This window comes from Notolabrus celidotus, chromosome 17, assembly GCF_009762535.1.
Source record: "Notolabrus celidotus isolate fNotCel1 chromosome 17, fNotCel1.pri, whole genome shotgun sequence".
In the NCBI taxonomy this organism is placed as follows: Eukaryota; Metazoa; Chordata; class Actinopteri; order Labriformes; family Labridae; genus Notolabrus; species Notolabrus celidotus.
In genome coordinates this window covers 10,051,856-10,075,046 of record NC_048288.1, presented here as the reverse complement: position 1 = coordinate 10,075,046, position 23,191 = coordinate 10,051,856, and the positions used below count along the sequence as shown (strand labels likewise).

General features: G+C 41.4%; 1 protein-coding gene across 6 annotated transcripts in view; it reads right to left on the bottom strand.

Annotated features, from left to right (window-relative positions):
- The window catches only part of svila (supervillin a), a 92,455-nt gene that overhangs the window by 2,521 nt on the left and 66,743 nt on the right, over window positions 1-23,191 (bottom strand). For 4 of the 6 annotated variants that reach the window (XM_034705952.1, XM_034705946.1, XM_034705951.1 and 1 more), the window contains 23 exons: window positions 22,359-22,521; window positions 20,987-21,119; window positions 18,689-18,742; window positions 13,684-13,849; window positions 12,029-12,109; window positions 11,207-11,293; window positions 9,653-9,830; window positions 9,377-9,549; window positions 8,758-8,913; window positions 6,719-6,855; window positions 5,635-5,782; window positions 5,404-5,549; window positions 5,001-5,176; window positions 4,288-4,441; window positions 3,910-4,189; window positions 2,483-2,637; window positions 2,272-2,377; window positions 1,626-1,833; window positions 1,315-1,448; window positions 1,067-1,222; window positions 723-866; window positions 483-604; window positions 82-237 (listed from right to left, as the gene is read on the bottom strand). In XM_034705952.1, the coding sequence (XP_034561843.1) occupies window positions 82-237; window positions 483-604; window positions 723-866; window positions 1,067-1,222; window positions 1,315-1,448; window positions 1,626-1,833; window positions 2,272-2,377; window positions 2,483-2,637; window positions 3,910-4,189; window positions 4,288-4,441; window positions 5,001-5,176; window positions 5,404-5,549; window positions 5,635-5,782; window positions 6,719-6,855; window positions 8,758-8,913; window positions 9,377-9,549; window positions 9,653-9,830; window positions 11,207-11,293; window positions 12,029-12,109; window positions 13,684-13,849; window positions 18,689-18,742; window positions 20,987-21,119; window positions 22,359-22,521 (3,413 nt within the window). The remainder of the gene's footprint in view (window positions 1-81; window positions 238-482; window positions 605-722; window positions 867-1,066; window positions 1,223-1,314; window positions 1,449-1,625; window positions 1,834-2,271; window positions 2,378-2,482; window positions 2,638-3,909; window positions 4,190-4,287; window positions 4,442-5,000; window positions 5,177-5,403; window positions 5,550-5,634; window positions 5,783-6,718; window positions 6,856-8,757; window positions 8,914-9,376; window positions 9,550-9,652; window positions 9,831-11,206; window positions 11,294-12,028; window positions 12,110-13,683; window positions 13,850-18,688; window positions 18,743-20,986; window positions 21,120-22,358; window positions 22,522-23,191) is intronic. The other 2 variants (XM_034705948.1, XM_034705950.1) reach the window with 2 other exon arrangements.

Genomic DNA, 23,191 nt, shown 5'->3' with positions numbered 1-23,191 from the left:
TTTTGTGTATAGCTTTAAATTTAAAACATGCAGGACCTGAAAACGATTATCAGAGACAATCTTTAGTGTGCAGGTTCTCACCTCAAAGTCCTCATCAGAGAGGTAGACCTCCAGGCGAAGAGGGTCCACCCCCTCAGGCAGCGGCCGGGCCAGGACATCTGACAGGGGGTATGTGGTCTTACACAGACGGGCCAACACGTCCTCCACCAGAATGATCTGGTTACACACCTCTGCCTCCTGAAAACACAAACACTCAACTTTTAGCTGAAAATGCATAAAGAGGGTTGGAAATCATGTCTTCTCAGGATGATGGTTTACACCTGGACTGATTTACTCTGTTTCTGGAAGTTTAAGTCTTATGTTTACACAAAGAGTTCCTGTGTTTCAGTACAGTATGTTCACTAATGGCGACAGACAGACACCGTCAGAAACACAGATGATGTAGCTGAGAGCAATCAGATAATATGATCAGCTCCACACACCCTCTCAGTGATCTCAGCGATGTCCTCTCGGTGCTCCCAGCTCGGGAACATGTTGGTGAAGGTGAGCGGCTCCAGACCGGCGTGGATCAGATAGGCTTTGGGAGGCTTTTTCTCATTCTTTTCTGTGGACAACAGAGACCAGAGAACTGAAATCCAACAACATTACTGGAGTTTGTTTTTTTCACGCTGTCAAACTAAAGCATTAACAAGCTGCTTGTACTAATGAATAAATTAAAATACCTTTACAGTACTGCAGCACGGTCTCCATGGCACACTTTCTGTCTGAGTCCCAGCGGATCCTGGCTGAGCCGGTGCTTTCACTGTCCTGAGGCCACCAGCCCTGCCACAGATACACCTCATGGTGGTTGTCCACCAGAAACAGGGCTGGAAGAAGAGGAAGAAATCCACAGACTATCATTTGTCATTAATGGATGGGAGTTTCAGGTTTAAGCGGCCATCATACTGAACAGCGTTTCAGGAAATGTCGCTGGTGCAATAGTTTTCTGATGTTGAAACAATCTTACAACAATTTTGCTGGCTAATTAATACTGTATGGGTAACATGAATTCTTTAGGTGTGTGTACCTGGCTGTGACGCTGCATAGAGGTCCTCCTGCAGGAAAGGCATTGAGTTGACCTGTTTGGGTTCTCTAGCAGGAAACAGAAACTCTATAGCTGAAAACTCCCCTGAGGTGCTGCTCAGCTGGTACAGACGAGGCGTAAAGTTAAATCTTCCTGGATCTAGGGGTCAAAGGTCATGCAACAGTAAGTGGAACCGTGGACAGATCTGCTTACAAGTTTGAAATCAGGCTCAAGCACTTTGATTGCCCCACCTTGCAGCATGCAGTCATAGGCCTTCCTGTCCCTCCTCCCGAGGGGTTCCCAGAATCCTGCGGGCTCCGCTCCCTCATCAAACTCCCGGATGGTGACCTTGCGGCTGCTGTGGAGGCCGGCTTCCAGAGGGCAACTGCACAAAATGCCGAACAATGACTTATGAAGACAGCAACATAAAAGCACATTAAAAAAAAAAACCATGCCATGATTATTTGTTCCCAGAGTCTAAACAAAACAATCCCTCTGGTTTGAGTTTAATCTCTGGTGTCACTTTGACTGTCAGGGGAAATAAAACGTAGTCTCCACTCACTGTTCCTTGATTTTGTTTGCTGCTGTGCGTGCCACCTCCCGTGAGTGGGCCTGAGATTTGCAGCCGTGCCACAGGTAGATGAGGGCCTGGCTGACGCTCAGCAGCACCATGGAGACTCTAGAGCGCAGGCTGCTGCAATGACAGGCCACCTCCAGCAGGTGGCCCTCCACATCCACCTCTCCACGCACACAGTACAGACGCCAGTCATCTTTGGGAACAGGATGAAGGAGGAAAAAGGTGTTTTATTTTTGTACATTCTTAACAAAAGTAGGAGAACATTTATTACACACTTGTTCAATTTGTATCCCTGAGAGCACAGGCTGAATTATTATTGTGTGCATCTGAAAGTTAACCCTCCAGGATGGCTTTTAATCTCAAGAATCTCAAGAACAAGTTTTCCTCTATAAAGGTGACTGATATGGGAAGATGAAGGATTCATATGACTGTTAGAGAGAAATGAATCCAGTTATGATAAGCCAGGAAGACACTGTATGTTATTTAAGAGGCATCAGAATTTGGGAAAACTAGGAAATGTGGAGACAATTTGCTGATTCAGCCTGTGCAGAAATTGAAGCTCAAGCTGCAGAGAGCACACTTCATGTGTTTTTTGATTGATGACAGTCTTAATGCAATGCTATGTGCTCACTCTGTGAATTTTCCTCCTCTTCTTCTCTTTTCCCCGAGTAGACAACCATCCCTCCTTTGAAGCACTGCAGGAAACATGGAGGCTCTTTACCCTGCTGGACCTGAACCTGGAGGAAGATGGAAGAGATGAGAGGTAAAGCTTTAAACATGCATAGAAAGAGAGTATAACCTTGTATTTATGTTGACACACTCTGATTCATTCTGTCACACACCTGTGCTCCTCGCTCTTCGTCCAGCTCCACCGTCATCAGTGCTGACGTTCCTTTCTCGCTGACGGTGGCGTTGCGGCCCTGCCAGAAGAAGTAGCAGCACTTCTCTTTCCCTGGGCCTGCTGTCTTCTGCTGCTCTGGATTCTGTCTCCTCCCAACTGATAAAAAGAGATGAGACGGAGGTTTGATTTATCCCACGTGGGACTCTTTAAAAACTGAAGTACCCTTAACCCTTTTTTCACATTCAACTGCACAATCAGACTATTGTTATCCTCTTTTACGCACAGTTTTATATTTTTCTAAATATTCATGTCTTTATTTGTGCTGCTCTACACAGTCTACTGCTCTTGCTTGTTTAACTGTTGTGTGTCTTTTTATTTTGGTCTTAACTGGTACCTGAGAAACAACATTTCATTCCACCTCATGTGTCAGCATGTGTTGGCATGTCAATAAACAACCTTGAATCCTTGAATCATCCTCTGGGAACTTCATTAGCGTGAAAGCATCAGCACTTAGAAGGACAGACAACAAGGGGCGGACTACCAATAGTCAGATTTTCAAATTGTCTAAAATGTCTTTAAAGCAAGGGACCTTGAGCTGCAGACTGTGAAGTGTTGTTTGTGGTGTGTGATGAATGTGAGGATATTTGTTGCCCTCTCACTTTAGTCCTTCTGATATAAATGTTGCCAAATGTTTCCAGGTCCAGTTAAAGGATTTTGCTGCTCAACGTTTTTTTATTTATTTAAAAAGGACCATTAATATTAATTAACATTGGTGTAAATATGCCAGAGTTAGCCAAAAGGCTAGTCTACATCCATAGTCCCTTGCAAGATGTTTAAAAGGCTCAAGATCAAACAAAAAAATACAATAAAATTAAATAAAATTAAATAAAAAAGGGAGATGAGAAAACAAAGACAAAGTAGAAATAACACCATCCGATTAAAAATGACAAAAAAAACTACATAAGGAGATGACATTGTTATGATCTTAATCTAAGTTTTGAGCTGCATGCAACTCCAAGCTCCAAAGCAAAATTCTGTTTTGAAGATGTTACAATAAAGCACCTGTAAAAAGCTAGTTTAACTGACTGGTTGACCTGGAGTTGACACAGTTTTCTCAAAAGGAAAGACATTGCAGACATTTGTAGATAGTGATTTTACTGTCAGCGTCACAGTTGTATGATTAGTTGTGGAACCAGAACTTTGAGGCATTTAAGAATACAAAGAATGGAGCCATATCTTGAAATAACTGCAAATACAAAAGATTGATGCCTTAACCAATGATACATGTTTACAGAATGAGTCACAAATATCTCAGAGGAGGATGTGACATGTAGTAAGAGAGGCCTGGATCTAGAGTTACCAACGAAACACCAGGATGAGTTTGTGTTATGGCTTTTGAAGTAGGAGAAAATATGCAAATAATCCCACCTGCAGCGCTGACCATGTACTTCCACTTCACCACGTACGTGTCGCCCTCATGAAACTGCCCGATGCTCTGGCGCGGCAGACGGCTGTAGTCGAACTCCAGGATGTGCCACACCTCCACCCCCTGCGTGCTGATCTCATAGCTCCTCCAGTCCTCCGCCTCCACCAGGCCGTAGCCTCGGCCCACGTTGAACCCGTCCAGTTTGGTGCAGATCGGCCCCTCATGCAGGGGCATCATCAAGGAAGCATCGTAGGCGTGTGGCTGGTCAGAGGAGGACTGCTCCTGGAGTGGAACAATGAGATGGACAGAAATAAGACTGATGACAGAGAGTGACAGAGTCTGGAAGGACAGACTTTGGAGATAGAGAAACTCTTTGATACCTTTTGATCAGTGATGTGATCGTTGGTGTTTCTTGTCGGGCTGGGTGTTTTCCTGGAGTCGGTCCAGTCCAGAAACTTCTCTTTGAACAGAGTGGTTTCATTATGTTGAGTCAGTCTTCCAAACACCGCCCAGTCTGGCCGGCCCTGACCTTTCCTACAGGCAAACAGGAGAGGGTAAGTCAGTAACAGTACAGAGGCTTCAGTCACTGAAAATATCTGCAAAACAAGGTGGAGAAGAGACAGAGCAGCTCCTCATGACTGATAAAAAGATAAAGTAGACAACTAAGTGAAACTGAAACACTTCATCTAGACAAATGGCAGGGATAGAGCTTGATAGTTTTTATGCACAAGCACCACTGACCTCCAATCCCCTAAATTAGGAGACCAACATTTGTTTATAAATAAATATAATTATGTAAAAAAAAAGAAAAAGACAAATTTAGTGCTGCTCTTACTGCCTTTCTTAAAATGAACTTATATAATCTTGTGTACCACCCAAGACCTGTAATGCAACTTATACCAATCTATTTTATAATTCCCTCTCCTTGTATGAATGCTACTTCCTAATATATGTAGAAAATAATGTCACATTTATTTCCCTTATTGTGGCCATTGACCTGTTATGTGCGACATGAGGAAAGTCAAAATAAATATCCAGCAAATTAACTACAAACTGAAAATTCATATATGTGTTGTTAAATGCGTTTCCATACTTGGGTATGAGTGGGTTGCACTCTCCTGGGTCGAGTGGGTTGATGTCACAGTTTGTGTAATCAAAGGTGCCGTTCCACAGGTGCTTGGCCAGCTGGAAGGCCACCTTCCTCTGTGCTAAAGTCACTTCTTTCCCGTGCCAGATGTACATCTCGCTGCCAAAATCAAACACCAAAACCTGCAGAGACACACAGACGGGCAGAGATGTTGTTCAACACAGCAGTAGCAGCATTGCAAAGCAGGAATCGTTCTTTTTTTTAATGCTGCCACTGGTTGGCACCAAAGCAAAACTCATCTACAAATCCTTCACATAGCTGGACACAAATACTTGTATGAAAAACAAACACTAAAGCAACAGGGCTTTGAAATATGTGTGACATGTTTTAACAGGTCAGGTTGTCAGACCTCCTTGGGGTTGAGCAGGGAACAACGGGGCATCTTGGCCCAGAAATCATCATCTGGGACCAGTTTGTCATCCATCAGGCGGTAAATACAGTTTGTCTCCACAATAGCTCCCTCGTACAGCTCGTCTTCATCTGGAGTCCCTGCTGCTACAAGAGGAAAGACGAGTGCATCAGCTTAAACGTCATGCTTCAGGGACTGTAGGCAGGGTTAATGACAGAAAAACATCCTTACACTGAAAACTGGACTGCCCTCCAAGAAGCTTCCAGAAATCCTTGGCGGTGTTGCTTTGTGTGTTGACAGCTTCCTCGATGACCTGGATGTAGTTAGCACGGCAACCCAAGTCTCTCTTGCTCTGGATGAAATTTGCTAACTCCGCAGCCTGAAAAAGACAGAGAAACAGTTCAGAACTTTTCACAGACAAAGGTAAACTAATGTTCATACTTTGCATTTATGCAAGAGTGTGTATCCATGCAGTTTTAGTGGCTGTTTAACGCTGTTCTTTGCGCTTGTAGGGACCACAACCTGAATTTAAAAGTGCTTCTCACCAGCGTTCACTGTTCACTGCTAGGTAATGAAAGCAGTCATTCCTCACTTCTGTTTTCCTTAGTAGTGGCGGTTGGGTCTGCTTTAAATGCTCTGTATGCATCATACTTGCTTTCATTCAATGGCATTTCATCAAGATACTGTAAAAACTATTGATAAAATCATGTCATAGCATTAGCAGCAGCTCTAAACTTTAAAATTGTACCTTGAAAAAACAAGTATGATAACCTCTCTTCAATGTACAGACCACCGCAATTGTTGTTGACAAAGTTGATATCAGAAGTCCCGCCCCTTCGTGATTCTGATAGGTTCATTTTAAAATCCCTCCACCCTGACATTTTGAGGGCAAGGAAAGTTCAAGTCCATCTCTTAAGATCTCTAAAATACAAAGAGGAGTCTCTAAACTGTGATGAACTGAACTCTAAAATTCCCTCATACATAACGTGGGCCACAGATCCGAGTTTTCCTTTCTGTCTGAATGAGGTCAGCGCTCAGTTCAGCCAATTAAAGGTCATCGGAGTAATCTGGGCTTTGAACAATAGCCTTGTTTTGATTCTGTTTCCTGCAACAGCCCTCAGATACACAAACACACAACCCTTTCCTTTCCAACAACACACACTTTTCCTGCGTTGTGTCACTGTTCGCTTCCTCTCAGGCTTTGTTTACATCCTGAATGATAAGTGTGACCTACATAACTGTTCACCACATACTCCATCTGTGTTGACATCTACCCAGACTACTTGTTTTGAATTCTTGTGTTATTAAGGCACACCTTGTTCTTCTCGATGACGTTGGCGAACTCTCCGGTCCAAACGAAGCAGTGGTGCGGTGTGATGAGTAAGAAACAGTCCCCGCTGTTCAGGGATGAAGCTCTGGGCTCCACTAGTCTGGTCTGGACATGCCGTCGGCCTGATGTTGCATGTGCAGAAAAAACACAGAGAGAAAAACAGGTGGCATATCAGTGGCAGCTGTGATTATCACAGTCAGCGTGCCTGGGTTATCATGGTCAGGGTGTTTGTGCAGCAATGTGTCAGCTGTGACCATTTGACCCTCAACATGTCTGTACATGCGTCAGCCTTTCAAGCACTCATCCATCCAGACTTAAAACCTGCATTCTTAAGTTTCTTGGCCATAAATAAAAGCTCATATTAAATCATAAACATGTCAAATGATGGGACAAAGCAGTTCCCCTCTTATTGTGGATTTGCATTGGATTTTGTTGCATGCACTTTGGAAGTGAGTCTGAGCCCAGAATAGTGTGTGGTGTCCAGGGGAGAGTGATTTAGAGCCACAGCTGTCATCAGCAGACGTGAGGAAGAGAGGCAAAGACACCAAAATAGTCTTGTCTACCGTTTTAGACATCCTCTGAAAAGGGACACCCTTGAAGCAGCATCCTCTAAAGCTTTGTGTTTGAGATTGCAGCTACTGTGTTTGTTTTTCATTACTGCAGGTACAGATGCTGCATTACAGGCTTTGTAAGTCTGAACAGTTTGTGTCTCTGAACACAAACAAATCAGAATCAAAGTTTAGGAAATGTGAACAGATGTTTTGTATCCCTCTCTGATAGTTTAGGGTGGTTGTTTGGTAAATAAGCTACATTTTCTAATCTGTCTGTTATTCTAGTGTTAATGTTAGGGTTGTGTTTTAGCAGATCAGCTATTTCCTTGTAAATTTTCCGCCTGACAGCACATAAGTTAAATTATAATAGAGGTGTACATGCACCCTTCCTTGTGTGGTGGTAAGCTGCTAACTGGCTGATTCCAGATTTAGGACTAGGCTTAAAAAACAAAGACTAAGATAGTTTTTTTTTGTACTAATCTACTGTCATAATTAAAAACAAAAAAAAGAAGGAGTTTTCTTTCTGTATTTCTTTTATACTAACCTCTGTTCTCAATTTTTTATCCCCTCTGCAATTATATTGTTAAATACTCCTTAAGTTAATATTTTATTTGTTGTGGACTTCTTATGTTTTTACCAGGCTGACTCCTTTATCTCTTATTATCCTGATCTTTGATTGATTTTATTCTGCCTATCTTTAACTTATCAGTCTACTTGATACCAGTAGTATACTGTAGCTCCTGTGTATAATCCATTGTTGTCAATAAGTCTCTGTTTGTATTTATCTTATCATTTTGCACACACTGCTCCAAACAAATTTCCCCTAGAGCCATTATAAACTGTCCTTATGCTTGGCACTGACTCTTCTCCATAATTGAAGTCTAACTCAATGATAGCACAGGATTTTAAAGGTTAATTAACTGCAGTATGTATAGCACACTAGATACAAAAATGTATTCTCTAAGTTTATGACCACATTTCTACAAAACATCAAAACAAGACGTTAGCCTTATCTTACATTTGTTTAACTGCTTGTTAATGAGATAAATATTAAGCATTTAGTATCTAGCTGCAAGCACTGCTATTCCTTAGTATAGGCCTAAACGTACTTTGCTAAGCAGGTATTCATCATGTGGTTTAATTTGAATTTATTTGATTAGGACAACACACGTGAGTCAAAATTTCTGCAGTATGCCTCAATGTAAATATGCTGGAATTAGCACAGTAGCTAAATTTCATCCATGGACCTAAGGCACTCCACAAGAAAAGACTTACAAACAATTTTGCATACAAAATTGACACTGTTATTATTAGCTGCTGTACAAATTTGTACCATATCTGTCAGGGTGAAAGCTGTACATAGAAATGTTAAATTCCTTGAATTATGATGCAGTGGATTAAAAACAGGGCGACAAAAAACAACCTGTCTTGAGTACTAGCGTATGATCAGAGCAGCCTGTGAACTCGACTGACCTTTGACCTGCAGGAGCATGAGTTTCTTGTAAGGCACGGCGCTGTTGTTAGACATCTGCTCTGAGATGTTGACACTGCGCAGGTTAACGTTGCTGAAGTTCTCCTTGCTAGCCAGACCGGCCAGAGCCACATCAGAGAGACCAGAGTTCTTACTCACTGCAGGGAACACAACAGAACACAAAGACAGACCATGAGACAGACACCTCACAAGCCCCCTTTACACTCAACAGCCCCAGTTCTCTATATGACTGCTACAGAAATAGAACACTCCACAGACAGTTAAAGGGGTTTTGCTGCTGTCAGAGGTGATCAAGAGTGGACCTATGGGAGAGACATGACATTCACTTGGACATTGCCTCATGTCAGTCTGACAAAAAGCTGCTACTGAGCTGTTTAATGACAGGAAACTGACTCCTGCCCCAGATACAGGTCAATGTTAGAACAACAAAGCTTGAGTTGGTTATTTCACAGCATGGAGAGACAACTTATGAACCGTATAATGTCAGTGATTCTTAATTATGGATCAAATTGAGATGTAAATTCAGCCCTATACTTTTTTGCAATCAAAGTAACATTTTCTGTGCGAAATTGCAGCTAATTTATGCCTTTGGTTACTCACTCTTCTCCGCCTTCATCCTCTTGCTCTCCAGGAGACCAATGTTGAGCCTCTGCTCCGTATACTCATGTCGGATGTCCTCCCTGGCAGCAAGCATCTTCAGAGGATTTCTAGATGCTTGAACGTTACGTGTCGGACGAACCGATCGCTTGTGCTGCACCATCTCTGAGGTTAGCCTAAGGAAAAGGTCAGAGGTGAAGGAAGTGAGGTCAGCAGAGAAAAGCACAGTTTTACAACATACATCCATTTAACTCGTCCTCTGGAAGCGATGGAGCTTACTTTGGCTCCTGGGGACCGAAGATGGCGTCGAAGTCGTCGTCTATCTCCACCTTGTTGGTGCTGATGGGAAGCTCCTCCACTTGGCGGTAGAACTTGGAGAAGGTTTCATCTTCGAGGGCCATCACTTCTTTTACTTTCTTCTCTGTTACTGTGATGGTCGCCTCTGGCAGTCCAGACACTACAAAGGGGACAAGACAAGGCCGAGTCAGGATCATAAATTACTCACGCTTTATTCCCTCTATAACAGATATTTAGTAACTAATGTCAAATTAATAGGGTCACTTTCATTTATGATAAAAACCTTCAATTAAACTAGTACGATTTAACTTACACTGTGCCACTTTCATTCTGTATAAAGTGCATGTGTGGGTTTTCTCAGGGTCCTATTGGCTGATACTGAACTGAACAAATTGCCCTCTATTTCAGCTTGGCTATCTAGTCCCCCCCATAGACTGTAAAAAATATGGACGTAGGATCCGTGACGTCACCCATCTGTTTCTGAAGAGCTGTTTTGAGACCAATCGGCTGCGGCAGCCATATTGCTTCTGTCGAGCCAGTGTGACGTAAAGAGGCGGGCTTTGAGCCTCCTAGCCAACAACTGCAGTGTTCCTGCAGGCAGCTGTGCCTCTCATTGGAAGACTAGTAATCTCAATATCTTCTAAATTACCGAATTAGAAAAAAATTCACCCCCCTCACAGTGAGAGGACATCGAGAAATTAGCTATTCAGACTACACTCATCTTTTGTACCAGGCTGTAAACATGTTTATTAATGCTGCAAAGATCGTCTTTTCCCCATTCATGTGTATGTGACTTCCGGTACTTCCGGAGCCAGCCTCAAGCGGATCCTCGATGAACTGCAGCTTCTAACACTTCCGCATTGGACTCATATTTTTAGACCGGAGGTTGCCGCTTGGTTCCCCCCCTTCATTTGTGATGCAAATCAATGTCATAACTCCACTACAAACAGCAAAACAAGTCACCCCAACGTATGAGTGAAGCTGCTGTAAGGGACGAGGACATATTTTCAGGGTTTGGCGGACTAGAATAATCAGGAGTATTGATTTGAGCTCTTCTGATTTCAGTTTATGGCCTGAAAAATGCAATCAAGGCTCTGGCAGTGTAATGTATCACAGTGCATGAAGGCTCCACGGTTCTATGGAGAACAAGCTTTCCTGTGTATTATCACACACAGTGAGGAATTTATTGCTACAGTTAACTAAATTGACCATCAACACTGGTGAACATCCAGAAAATGTGTGCATGAATCCCCTTTTAGAGTGTAAAATACTTACTGCATGACATATCTGCCTAGAAACATACAAGACTGATCAATTCTCTCATCTTGAATGAATTAAAGTGAACTAGATAGAATGATGGGTTTGATTTATTTCAGTTTGGTCTCAGAAATGTGCGAGATTTGATTCTGTGGATGAATCTATGACAGATTATGTCTTTAAAATGTGGGACAGACCGTTTCTCTCATGGTTGTTTGCAGTGTGAAAGCCTGATTCTGCACTCAGTGACTTACAGACAGCATGCCAGACACGACTGACCTTTACTGTTGAGCTTGCCAAGGAATGACTCCAGTTTATCCAGCTTCATGTCAGACTCCAGGTTGAGGTCTGGTATGGCCTTGATCTCTGCAAGACAAACACACAGCTGTTAGGGCCGTAAATGTTCTCTGTGTTTGATTCCAGCACAGGTCACACCTCTTATGCAGGCAGTCTGAAGCTCTGTTGTTGACTTGAACAATGAATGAGCATGAAAAGGTTCATTCAGTAACGATGGAAGTTACACTGATCATCACTTACACACATTTCAACGACACTTAACGGCCACTAGATGTGAATTATTCTGCACTGCAGACACATGCATATTTATGTCAACACTGACCCATGGTTTATGTTCTATTAGGCTTTCAAAACCTTATAGAAGTCTCACAGCAACACAAGCCACATTAGTGTTGATGACGTTGGTGACGATGATAAACATAACATTCAATGCAACAACGAAAGAAAAGAGAAAACACCTTCAGTATCAGACATCTCCTCCATGTCTTTTGAAAGAGAAGCACAGAAATGAATTACACGTAAACTTAACGTCAACAAACCAACAATCATTACAGCAGCTTAGACTCAGACATCATGTTACACAGGTCAATGTTACAGTGAATAACTGGTCATAGAAAGTGTGTCTGATGTCTTAAAGTCTAAATGATATACGAGCCACAGCTGAGCGCTCCAGTGACGCAGCTAAATAAACAGGGAAGCTCAACAGGACACTAGTCTGACACAACAGGTAACCAGAGGATACAAGAGAGACGTTAACGACAGAGAGGAGCATGAAGAGTGGGCACAGGAGAATCATAGACTGACCTTCCTGTGGTTTGGAGATAGCCGGGCTGCTGTTCTTGGGTTTGGATGGTGCTGGCTGAAGAGCTGATGAAGAGGTTAACCCTGTTGATTGAACACAGACAGACATATTCACCTTTAATGATCCCAAAGAGCATGCATGCTGTGCATCTGGTGTCCCTAATAAAACTCAATTTACAAGTATAAGTTTGTATGTGAAGCCAAGATGTTGACTGTAGTGTGTAAAGAAAGCCTCTCTGAGTATCATATCCCCATGAATCACACAGTCAGACAGAGTGTCTAATAATAATTATAATAATAATAATAATAATAATAATGCATGTCTGTTTGTCAGAGTGGGAGCGTTTGGACTAGCAATGTAAAGACGAGCAGAGGCACAGAGAAGGGAGGGGCAGAGTGGTGAGAAAATGACAAAGCAGGATTTTTTTTCTGCTGACTCAGTATTTTTGTAAACATATTCAGAGCTCCCAGAGAGTGCGGACCTGCTTTCTAGACAAAATATCCAAGATATATGATTGATTTTAAAAGTTGTGATGGTGTGATGTGATCCTAAAACCAAAAGATCTACAGAGCAGGGTTTCTAAAACGTCCAACAAAATATTAGGTGCCAAAGACTCACGACCCCCTCTGTCCATTGAAGTGATTAAATGTTGCTTTATACTTAATCAATTAGCCTACCTACATGCACATGTGGTGTTATGAGTTAACCTGCTGCGACTGATGCTTTTGTTAATTAGCTGCTAATTAACCTCACCCTTAGGAGTCATCTGACAACAAAGAAACGCAGAAAACTGATGAATTGTTTTAATCTGCAAGGTTTTATTTCAAATTCAACAACTATTTTTGATATGTATAAAATAATGTATAAAATATATTATTTTAGTCCACTGTCAACACAATGTTTTTCAGTTTGCGCTGGAGATGAAGGGTATTTCAATATTCAAGAAATGATTCCTAAAGATGACAAAACACACTTCTGTGAGTACAAGATTGTTCATTTTTTCATTTGCGAGTTAAGATCATTTTTCGGCTGCCTGATGGACCTTTTTAATGTTTATTCATGCAAGGAAATATCCAAGAGGTTATCTTGATGTTTAGTAAGGCTTACATAAAAACAACAGGTGTGGGTTTTTCAATCAACGTCATCATGCTTCTATTATGTAGCTAAAAAGTTAAAACTTTAACCCTAGCTTGTGCTAAGAACAGTAGCTTCAAAGGCAGCAAAAACAACAGAAACACTATGATGCCTTTGAAGCTAGCATGTGTGATTTAAATCCTTCCCATGACATCCTCTTTTAGCAACAATCTGCCCAAACTGCTCCAACTCCCCCAAGACATGCATGAAACCTTCCATCAGCTGCCCCCTCTGGCCAAGCCTGCAGCTAATGAGGAAAATATCCAACCATAAAATCATTTTCTGCCTGAGCAGAGTGCCTGGCCTGCTGTGCCTGCGCCTGATGGAGGGAAAAGGAGGATCATTTTCTCCTGGCTGCTGATGGAGAATCAGGCTTTGGAGCATTCGGGGCACAGAGCTGAGACTGAACTGCAGACTTCACGCTCTGCGGTGTCATGACTACAAAGTTTGTGCATAAACGCTAAACTGCACTGAGAGATGAAGAATACGTTTGTAGTGAACATATGTATGTTTGGTTTCTCACCTTTCTTCACCATGCGTGCAGCCACAGTGAACTGTGTGGAGTCGTTGGCGGCGCCATGGCCTTTAGACTTCCAGGCCTCCTCTTGAGCTACAATCAGCTGTTTCCTCTCATGGATGGACATGTGAGCGTCGATGCTCTGGCTCTCCTGCTCAGACTCAGATATCCTCTAAAAAGAGCGAGAGAGGGGAGGAGAGAAGTGTCGGCAACATTTAACACTTCTGTTTGATTCCAATTAAAGGAATAACCCCAATATTATTGAATGTCATATAATCAGTGTGTGATGTTCCATGTTTTCCAGAAAGAGCTTGATCTAAAACTGGGATTCTTCTACTTTATTAGCCTTTCAGCTGCAATGCTGCTTTACTGGAAGGAGGAAAAACAAAAACATGACACCAAACAACAAACTGGGATTTCCCTGTAACTGGGGGCAACATCCACAAACAGACAGAGTAGCAAAGCAAAACAAAAGACACCAAAGGGGGCGACTAATCCCCAGTAAGCCAAATAATCTCTGCCTCAGATTGAACACACACTGCTTACCAACTTTTAAAGGAAAATTATTGAGTTTACCTCTCTGACAAAACTTTAGAAATGTATAAGCCATACTCTCGCAGTTAAAGATTAAAAAGATGTATATGTTAGAAAAATGACAACAATGAAAAACTACACACTGTTGTTAGTGACCAGCTACATCACTTATTATCTGCAACATCTCACAAGCTTTTACAGTGTGTGTGTGTGTGTGTGTGTGTGTGTGTGTGTGTGTGTGTGTGTGTGTGTGTGTGTGTGTGAGTGTGTGGTGTGTGTGGTGTGTGTGGTGTGTGTGGTGTGTGTGTGTGTGTGTGTGTGCGTGTGTTGTGTGTGTGTGTGTGTGCGTGTGTGTGTGTGTGTGTGTGTGTGAGTGTGTGGTGTGTGTGTGTGTGTGTGTGTGTCACAAGAAAGGGGAGCTGTGGTTTTTTTTTTTTTTGCCAGAGCACTGTTGACACTATTGACAGGGTCACCTTCCGTCTCCAGGGATGTCTTTCATCCACCTGCACGGGTCTGGGAGATCTGATGGCCTTCACACCCAGAGGGATGGATGATGAGGAAGGTAAGAAAGGATGAGGATTAAGAGATGAGGATGAAAGGGTAGAAAAAGGATCGAGCTATGCGCAGGCATGACAAGCTGCAGAGGGACGCCATGCTGCAGTAATGTGCGTGGTGACAGAGCTGAAGGAAGGGAGGGATGTTTATAGGGGGTTCAAGATCTGTTGCTTGAATCAAAGATATGCAAGCCATTACCAATGATTCAACGTGAAAACATCAGAGTTTTTCTTTTACTTAAAGAAAATAGATCTTTTTTTTAAGCCTGTGCAAGAATAAAGGAATTTATTTTCTTTGTGAGTTAATACAAACGTAGCAGTTTAAAAATGGGGATATAATATTGGTTTGAAGCCATTACAGGCTCTTCAACAGAGCCAAATTCAACCATATCACAGCCGACTACACAATATCAGCAAGCATTTTGTATTGGTCGAAAGAATAGTGATAAACTTTTGAGCAACAAGTCTAAAATCCAGTAGCAGAAAACAGGAGCGAGAACTATAGCACTACCTAGAGAGCCAGTGCAGAGCCTGATAACCACACAGCTGAGGGTAAAGAGCTTTTTGTGAAGCATCATTGTCACTACAGGGAATCCAACAGATTCCTGCCATCATTACTGAGTCAAACTTAAGAGGTTTTGTGATTTCAAAATTGTTTTCATAGCTTAGAAAAGTAAGCAGCGAGATGAGGAAGCAAACATGAGGAAATAAAACTGCATGCAGCAACAGCTAATGCGACTCCGTACCTGGCAGGCTGACTCATCAGGGGAGGGAGAAAGGAAAGGAGGCTCAGGAGGAGGGGAGAAAGTGGAGGCAAAGACTGGCTCCTACAGAGGTACGGCCATGGAAGATAGGAGGAAACACAAACAGAGGATATTTTGAAGTGTGTAGCAGCTAGGGCTCTGTCTAGAGTTGTAGAAATATTGAGGTCCAAAATCAGAGAGATTAGATCAGCTCTCATGATGTGGCTCAAACCAAGAAGCCTGATATCTGTTAATAACAGTGAGGAAATCTGATGCCATCACTCTGACATCCTGAGGGTTATCTTGGCCAGAGGAAATGAAAAAGGGAAGGCTTGTGTGAAAAACAGAGGATGTGGGGTAAGAAAGAAGTGTGCAATGACATTTTGAAAGCATGATCAAGCATTTATGGTGCTGTTAAAAAATAAAGTTGATGGTATCTAAGTCTCTGCTGCATCAGTTTGATCATTGGTCATTAATCTGTTTCTGCTAGTCCCTCAAGTTCATGTGGAAATGTGAGCTCATCCAGTGTGGACCACTGTCTGCTCAGCTGTACTGCATGTGCTGCACACAGCGCTGAGGGTGATGAGTAGTTTTGAGACTAATTGCATCGTACGGGGTGAAATCGATGATGACCTTATTTCTAAATCAAGAAATATTTAGAGGAAAAATAATAAACCCTATGTATATTTATTAGCAGTAGGCCCAAATTGGACTGAGCAGGTCTACCTCTAGTAAAATAAACTGAGCTACTGTCCTGATAGTAACATTTATAAATACAGATAATCTACTTGAAGACCCTAATTAGCCCTTTAAAAAGATGTGTAATATTTGTGTTTTTGGAAGGTTATCTTTTCTTTTCATCTTAAAGGTCGTTTTTGTAAAAAAAAATGGAAAGTAAAAACTTTAGAGAGACCAAAAATAAAGGTAAGAAAGAGAAGATTTAATGCAGCAAAGGGCGAGGCTTGGAGAACGGATGAGTCATGAGTTTCACCAGACGGTGGCTGTTGTGCATCTGAATGAAGAAGAATGCTAACTGCATTAATTACAAGTGTAGCACTGTGCGAGTCTCAGGGAAAAATGCAGAGGCTGTTCACCGTATTTACTGCAGCTCATGTCGACAGTATATGAAGTGTTGTGTGCGTCACTGTTGTCTCCAACTTCTCCTGTCAGAGCTTCAGTCGGAGGGTTGACAGGAGAAGTTAGAGACAGACCCAGAAAAAGAGACCAAAATCTGGCAAAAGTTTCTGTGGATGATCACTGAATACACCCTGGTGACTATCCAGTAGTATTTTTGCTTGAAATGCCCATCCCAAGGTTGTGATAGAATCTGGAGTCACTGCTGTGGAGACTCTGTACATGGCAGTGTTGTAGTACTTAAGTCTAGGATTCAGACTTAAGTCTGACTTGAGTTTCAGGACTCAAGATCTGCCAGATGACTTGGACTTGACTACAGTAGGACTTGCAACATTGAGGGGAAGTCTGTGACTTATTTACTGATAAAGCCTGTTTTATTGTTTTTGTTAATTTTTATAAAAAGGCCCAAATAATGTACTCAGTGTTGAGCAGCTGTCACGTGCGTGTGCATTCAGTGCCTCTAATTCAGGTACAATTCCCAACGGGATGCCATGATTTGTGCATTTCTCTTTCAAAGACTGTACAGCAAATGCAAGCCAGAGCAGTAAAACATGTGAGGTATGTAAAAGATCCATTGAGGAGAAGACGCGGAAAAACTCAAAATTCAACAAACAGATAAACCAAGAAAAGTAAGAGAGATGCTAAAGTTACTTTGACTGTTATTTGCGTTGCTGTTAGCAAGCTAGCGGTAATATTAGCAACTAAAGTGGCTCAACCACTTAGTCCCAGATATTTGGTTTGTTAAAATTCTGATGAACAGCGGATAGGCTGCAAATAATTTTGAGTTTATTAGATACCTGCAGTGATCCGACCGCAGTAAAACCAATGAGTGCATGTTCCCATATATCATTGATTATTTCAATCTCCAGACACGTCGGCAGGATCAGACAGAATTAAACATTCATAAATGAAATGTTTTTTCTACACATCCAAAAGGTTCCACACAGTCAGTCCAGGTTCAGATTGTAATGCTGTGATTCAGCCGCCCTCTCCTTAATAAGTAAGGAATAATGTATGCTAACCATGCATTATCCCGCTTATTACTCGGCTACTAACTTAAGACACAGACAAGTTATCAAAAATATTATTTAAATGATTATTTCCACACCTTTAAAAATAAACAAGGCAAATGTCACAACTTTTAACACTACTGCTATCGTCACCACCGCTCATGATTTAAGTTTGGTTACTTAAATTTGCTCTCACCTGCTCCACTCGTCTCAAGGATTGCTGGATAGATATATACATATATAAATATCCATGTTGTTTAGCCTGCATCATTAGCATGCTAACCAAAACTAACATTTTAGCCACTTTGTTTTGACGCTAAGGAAAACTAACGGTTTTACCTCACCTTACGGTCTATGGTGTCAACAAGCAGAAACAAAATGTGCTGGAACTCCTTTTCGCGGATTGATTTGACATGACGTGTGACAGTTTGCCTGTGACGTTGCTCATGTTAGTAAAAGTTAATAACCATCACAAATGGGTTGTCAAGTGGTTTTGACCAATCAGAGTCCAGCATCTTACACAGCCTGAAGATCAGTATGAAAGCCGGGTAATAAATAATATTAATAATGGGCTCGACTTCAACACTGGTACATGGGGCACATATTCTAACAGGTGAGGTCCTTGTTTTGCACCCCGAAGGCAAACTCTCCTTCATGTCGTTTTACTCCTCCATCTCAAGAAATGTACACTCTATAAAGACATGACTGAAGCAGCAGCCCTGAACAGCTGGGAAGGAGAGGAAAAGGGGGGTAGCACGGAAAAGTATCAGAATACTGATTTTGGACAGAAACCCCAATCATACCGTTAAATATCCAAAACATCTACGTTGATTAGAAGGTTACATTTAAATTCAACCACATCCACAGTGTGTGTGAGACCCTGACAGACACAGACACAGTCATTACTGTGAAAACCAGGGAGCAGAGGTGGGATGAATTAGAGAAGCACACACCATCAGAACAACACCGTCACCAGGAATGGAAGGGGAAACACACAGAGCACCAACAGCAAACATAGTCTGCACAGCGGCCTTACCCACAGCTGGTCGGACTCAGCAAACTCATCCATCATCATCAGTGCTTCATCGTCCTACAGACAAGCAGCCGCAGGAGAGAAGGGACAAGTTTGGCTGAAAACTCTGTCGTCCCATGAAACACTTAAACCCTACTCACATGATCAGAAATGGAACCCCGTCCACATGAAGATTACTCAGCAGGAATAGATACAGTGGTAGTGAAAATCAGGACATTATTATAACATTTAAAATGGGGATACTAAAATACATCATCATATTCTTGCAGCATGTATATGCTTCTTCCAACGATGGTGTGTTTTTAGTTGGAACAATAGAGATTCTGTATTTACTCTGCTGTTGGCTCCTGTTTGACTCCGCACAGTTTCATATCTTAATATCTTTATTGTTGTCGTTCTTTGATCTGAAACAGGAAATTCACTGGCTCTGATGAATTGAAGGATGAAAACAGGATTAACAACATCAGCTGTTCTTCTCCATGACCTCAACTTGGCTGTCACTTGAACTTAATCGAAAAAACTTTGATTTCCTGATTTGATTGAAACATCTTGAAAGAACGTTTTCAAACAGGCAGTACAACACAGCGCATCAGATTATTCACCACACCACCAGACCTGACCTCGAATGAACCAAGCGTGCCGACTGGAGCTGAACAAACCCTGATAAGCAGCTGGAAAGAAAAACACCCTCACTGACGTGGAGCTGCTGTGAATATGTCTAAACAGAGAGGCACCTGTACCGTCCAACCAAAGCCCCCAACCCTCAGAAAATACCAAAACAGATACAAAGTCAACATGCAGAAGATGAAATGAGGTTTATTAGTTTTTAAAAGGACATGCAAACAGAGACAGAGGAAAACAGAAGAGTGAGAGGTTACACCAAACATGCAGTTCAGGAAAGAAGTGAAAAAACAGGCTTTATTACAGAGGACAGTGTTCTGTTCTTCACTCCTATCACTCAGTCCAACATTCAAATGTTCAGAAAACTGAATAATATTTCCTCATATTGAAAAACAAACTTTATAAAAGCATGTGTAATAATTAGGATTTCCATTTTCTGATTCATATCTAAGCAAATTATCATGAAAAAAAAAGATTTCCTGTTGATTACAGAAACTGTTGTGTACAAAAGTCTATGAATTCAAGTATCAAGTTATATCTTTTGGTTAAATAATATCAAAACATATAATAATAATAATAATAATAATAATAATAATAATAATAATAATAATAATAATAATAATAATAATAATAAATGGATAATATTTATTTACTTTAATATGGATAGTTTATGCCAAAGAAAATTTTCAAATCAAGCTGCGGTTTTCAAAATGTATAATCTAATAACTGCTGTCAAAATCATAAATGAGAAGTTTAACTTATTACAAACGGTCTTATTTTAATATTCCTGCCTCTGTGGAGCAAACCACAACAGAATATATTATTATTTATAACAATTAAACTGCAATATTTACTTTTTTATTAACATTATGTGTTTATTTCTGTACATCTCTTAAAATATTAGATAATTAAAATAGCAAAATACACTGTTTGAGACCCACTTTCCAAGTTTAGGATGCATGGCAGTGCTCTGCATGGAGTATGTCTTCTACAGCTATTTTTAGGGCGTTTTAATGTCGTTATTCTGAGGATAGGACATTGGTTAGAGGGGGAAACTTGGACGAGAGTGAGGGATGATAGCACCCCCCCTCCAGAGTGATTTAAGTCATCCCTTGTGGTTTTCAGTTGTCACTATTAAATGTTTTTAAGTATTTGTATTTGTATTTGAAAGAAGTAGTCCATATAGATTTGTTTTCATGCTTCATGCACACACAAATGAAAAAGTAACTTTCACTTGAGTCATAGGATTTCATTTTGATACTGGCAGCCACACACTTCCATTTTTAAGCAAAGACAAAAGCATGCACCATGAAATATTGTGCGACTGATTTACTCTTGGCATAGTTCAAGCACAAAAACACTCCGCAGCTGTTTATGAGACAGAACAGAGGAAACAGAGAAAGATCAGACACACACACACCCACACAAGGACAAGACACAACCTCTCTGTTTAGAAATATTCAGAGCTATTACCACGTTTCTGCAGGTTTCTACTGCAAAGCTTAATACTGTTTTCCTGCTGACTCTAAGACTTATAAGATCAAAACCTTAAAAACTCTGTTTCACCAAACAGTCGTCCTTCAGAGGATAACACTGGGAGTATTTGCTGTCAAATCCCGACACTGTGAGTTCACTCAAATTGCTAAGTCGGACAACTGCATGTGCAGGTCAGGTGGTTACCTTCTTCTTGAAGCTCTGCTCCGCCTCCCAGAGCTGAGTCTGCTGGTCACCAACAGCAACCTTTGCCACATCCTGCTTCCTATTGATCCTGTTCCTCCAGTCCTGCTCACCACTTTTCTTCAGCAAGGCCACTCTGAAAGGGAGATGAAGAAAAAGAGGAGGAACAGTTTCAATAAAGTTCATAAAAAAGGAGAAAATACTGCTTGAAGATCACTTGAAATGTCTGTCATCATAAACTCAGAGACCCTCTCTGTGTTTGATTTATCCAAATCAGAAACTGAGATGACACACAGAGCACATGGCAGACTAGCAGATCGCACACTAAGTATAGTATGACTGGAACAGTGGTTCATTTATTGAGCCTGTATGTCTGAGTAGGGAGCAGACAGGACCCATCCTGGAGAGGTCAATGTGTTGGCAGTGCCCTTTGCCCTTCTCACAACCGTCCCTCTGTGATCCAGTGACGGGACATCGTGTCCCGCCCTGAAGGCTTTTCAGCAACGCCACAAAACAGGAGTAAAGTAACACTAAGTAGATGTCAGCAGCTGCATCCGGGTACGGATGTAAAATCAGTGAGATCCTTTGTGACAGGAGAGAAAAGTGTTCCTGACGTGTGTGCGAGAGTGAGGAAAGTACAACAGGCAGACCCTGAACCGAAACGCACACCCCATTTACACCCATTAACATGTCCATCCATACAGCATCAATCAATTTAGGATGTGAGCGCTGCCTCTGTTTTGCAGACTATGCTTGTTGACACATGTGACATAACAAGGGACTTATGTAATCACATCAACCATCCAGGAATCCAATACTTAGCTTCAGTTAAAGGCAAAGTTATGATGTACATTTAAATGTCCTTCACTTACATTAGATCATACTAAAGATCTGCAACATGTCGTGTGTGCTTAAGTGAATAATCAAGATTTTCAAGCTTCAAGTTATCACGCTTTGAGTCATAAGATTTATTACTGTGATGTCCTGTCTCCTTATTCTGAAAGAACTTCAGTATTGTACTGAAGGCTGCATCCAAAGCCTGGTGTATTCCCCGAAATAAACAATTAAAAACACATCTTCCCTGCAGTGAAGCAGCAGCGGCTGAAAATAGAAACCCTAATAACCCACATGCTTGCAGACTTCTGTCCCCATTATCTAGTTTTCTATCCCCATCTAACCCACATTTAGTACACATAATGGAAGTTAATCTACCACTCCCTCAGTCTTAGCTGTCTTGGCTTTAATGATAAAAAAGGAGAATACTTCAGACCATGCACAGAGAAACACAGAGAAAATTACAAACTAAAGAAGAAGAAAACAATAACGTTGCCTCATTAAAGCTCAAACTCAATAAGATTAGAAACAACAGGCTGACCTGTCTCTGATGGACATCTGTTTGGCGGTCATCATGTCGCACAGCTCGTCTCCCGGCTCGGGCTCAAACAGGTCGTCTGCGTGTCTGCTGTCTAGGTGCGTGTCAGTGACTGGAGGCTGACGTGCTGCTGCTCTGGATGTTACCACAGTGGACTCATGCAGCTCTGTGATCACGAGAAGACACAACAAAGTGAGTGAAATCAATAACTTGACCACGACTGTATCCATATCAACACGGTCCCCATGGCAGATTGGATTTAAAATGGCATATCCCGACTGAAGAAGGGACAGTGTGAAGAAAAAAGGGTAAAACAGGAATTGGAAATATTTCTGTTAGGAAACACCCTTTTGAAAAACATAATACATCAATGATTTCGTGACCGCAGGGTTTTTCATAAAAGTAGTGTTATATGTCTGACAGTGCAGAGTAAGCAGCAAAGGGTAAAGAAAACATCTCTAATGCTTCACAGGGGGCTCTCGTCTGTGAGAAGCAACACCAAATACTTTTAACAGCTGTAATCTTTAAAAAAAATAACTCCTCAGGGAATGTGATGTACATAAACGTGTAATATGATGTATTAAGAGGCCACTCACTCTTTTTCAGACATTTTTCTCAATTTTTCTGTTAAACCAATTTACCATCACCTCTCTCTGTTCCACTTTGTTTTATGCTAAGCTAAGCATAATCAAACTACAATGTTGATAAAGACATTGCTGACATTGTAGTATTTTTCCAGATATTTACAATGTTCACAATTTTCAGTATGTCAAGGTCTGTCCTTTTTAAATTAAATACATGAAGAACATATCTTTAAAATGCTAAATGCTAACATG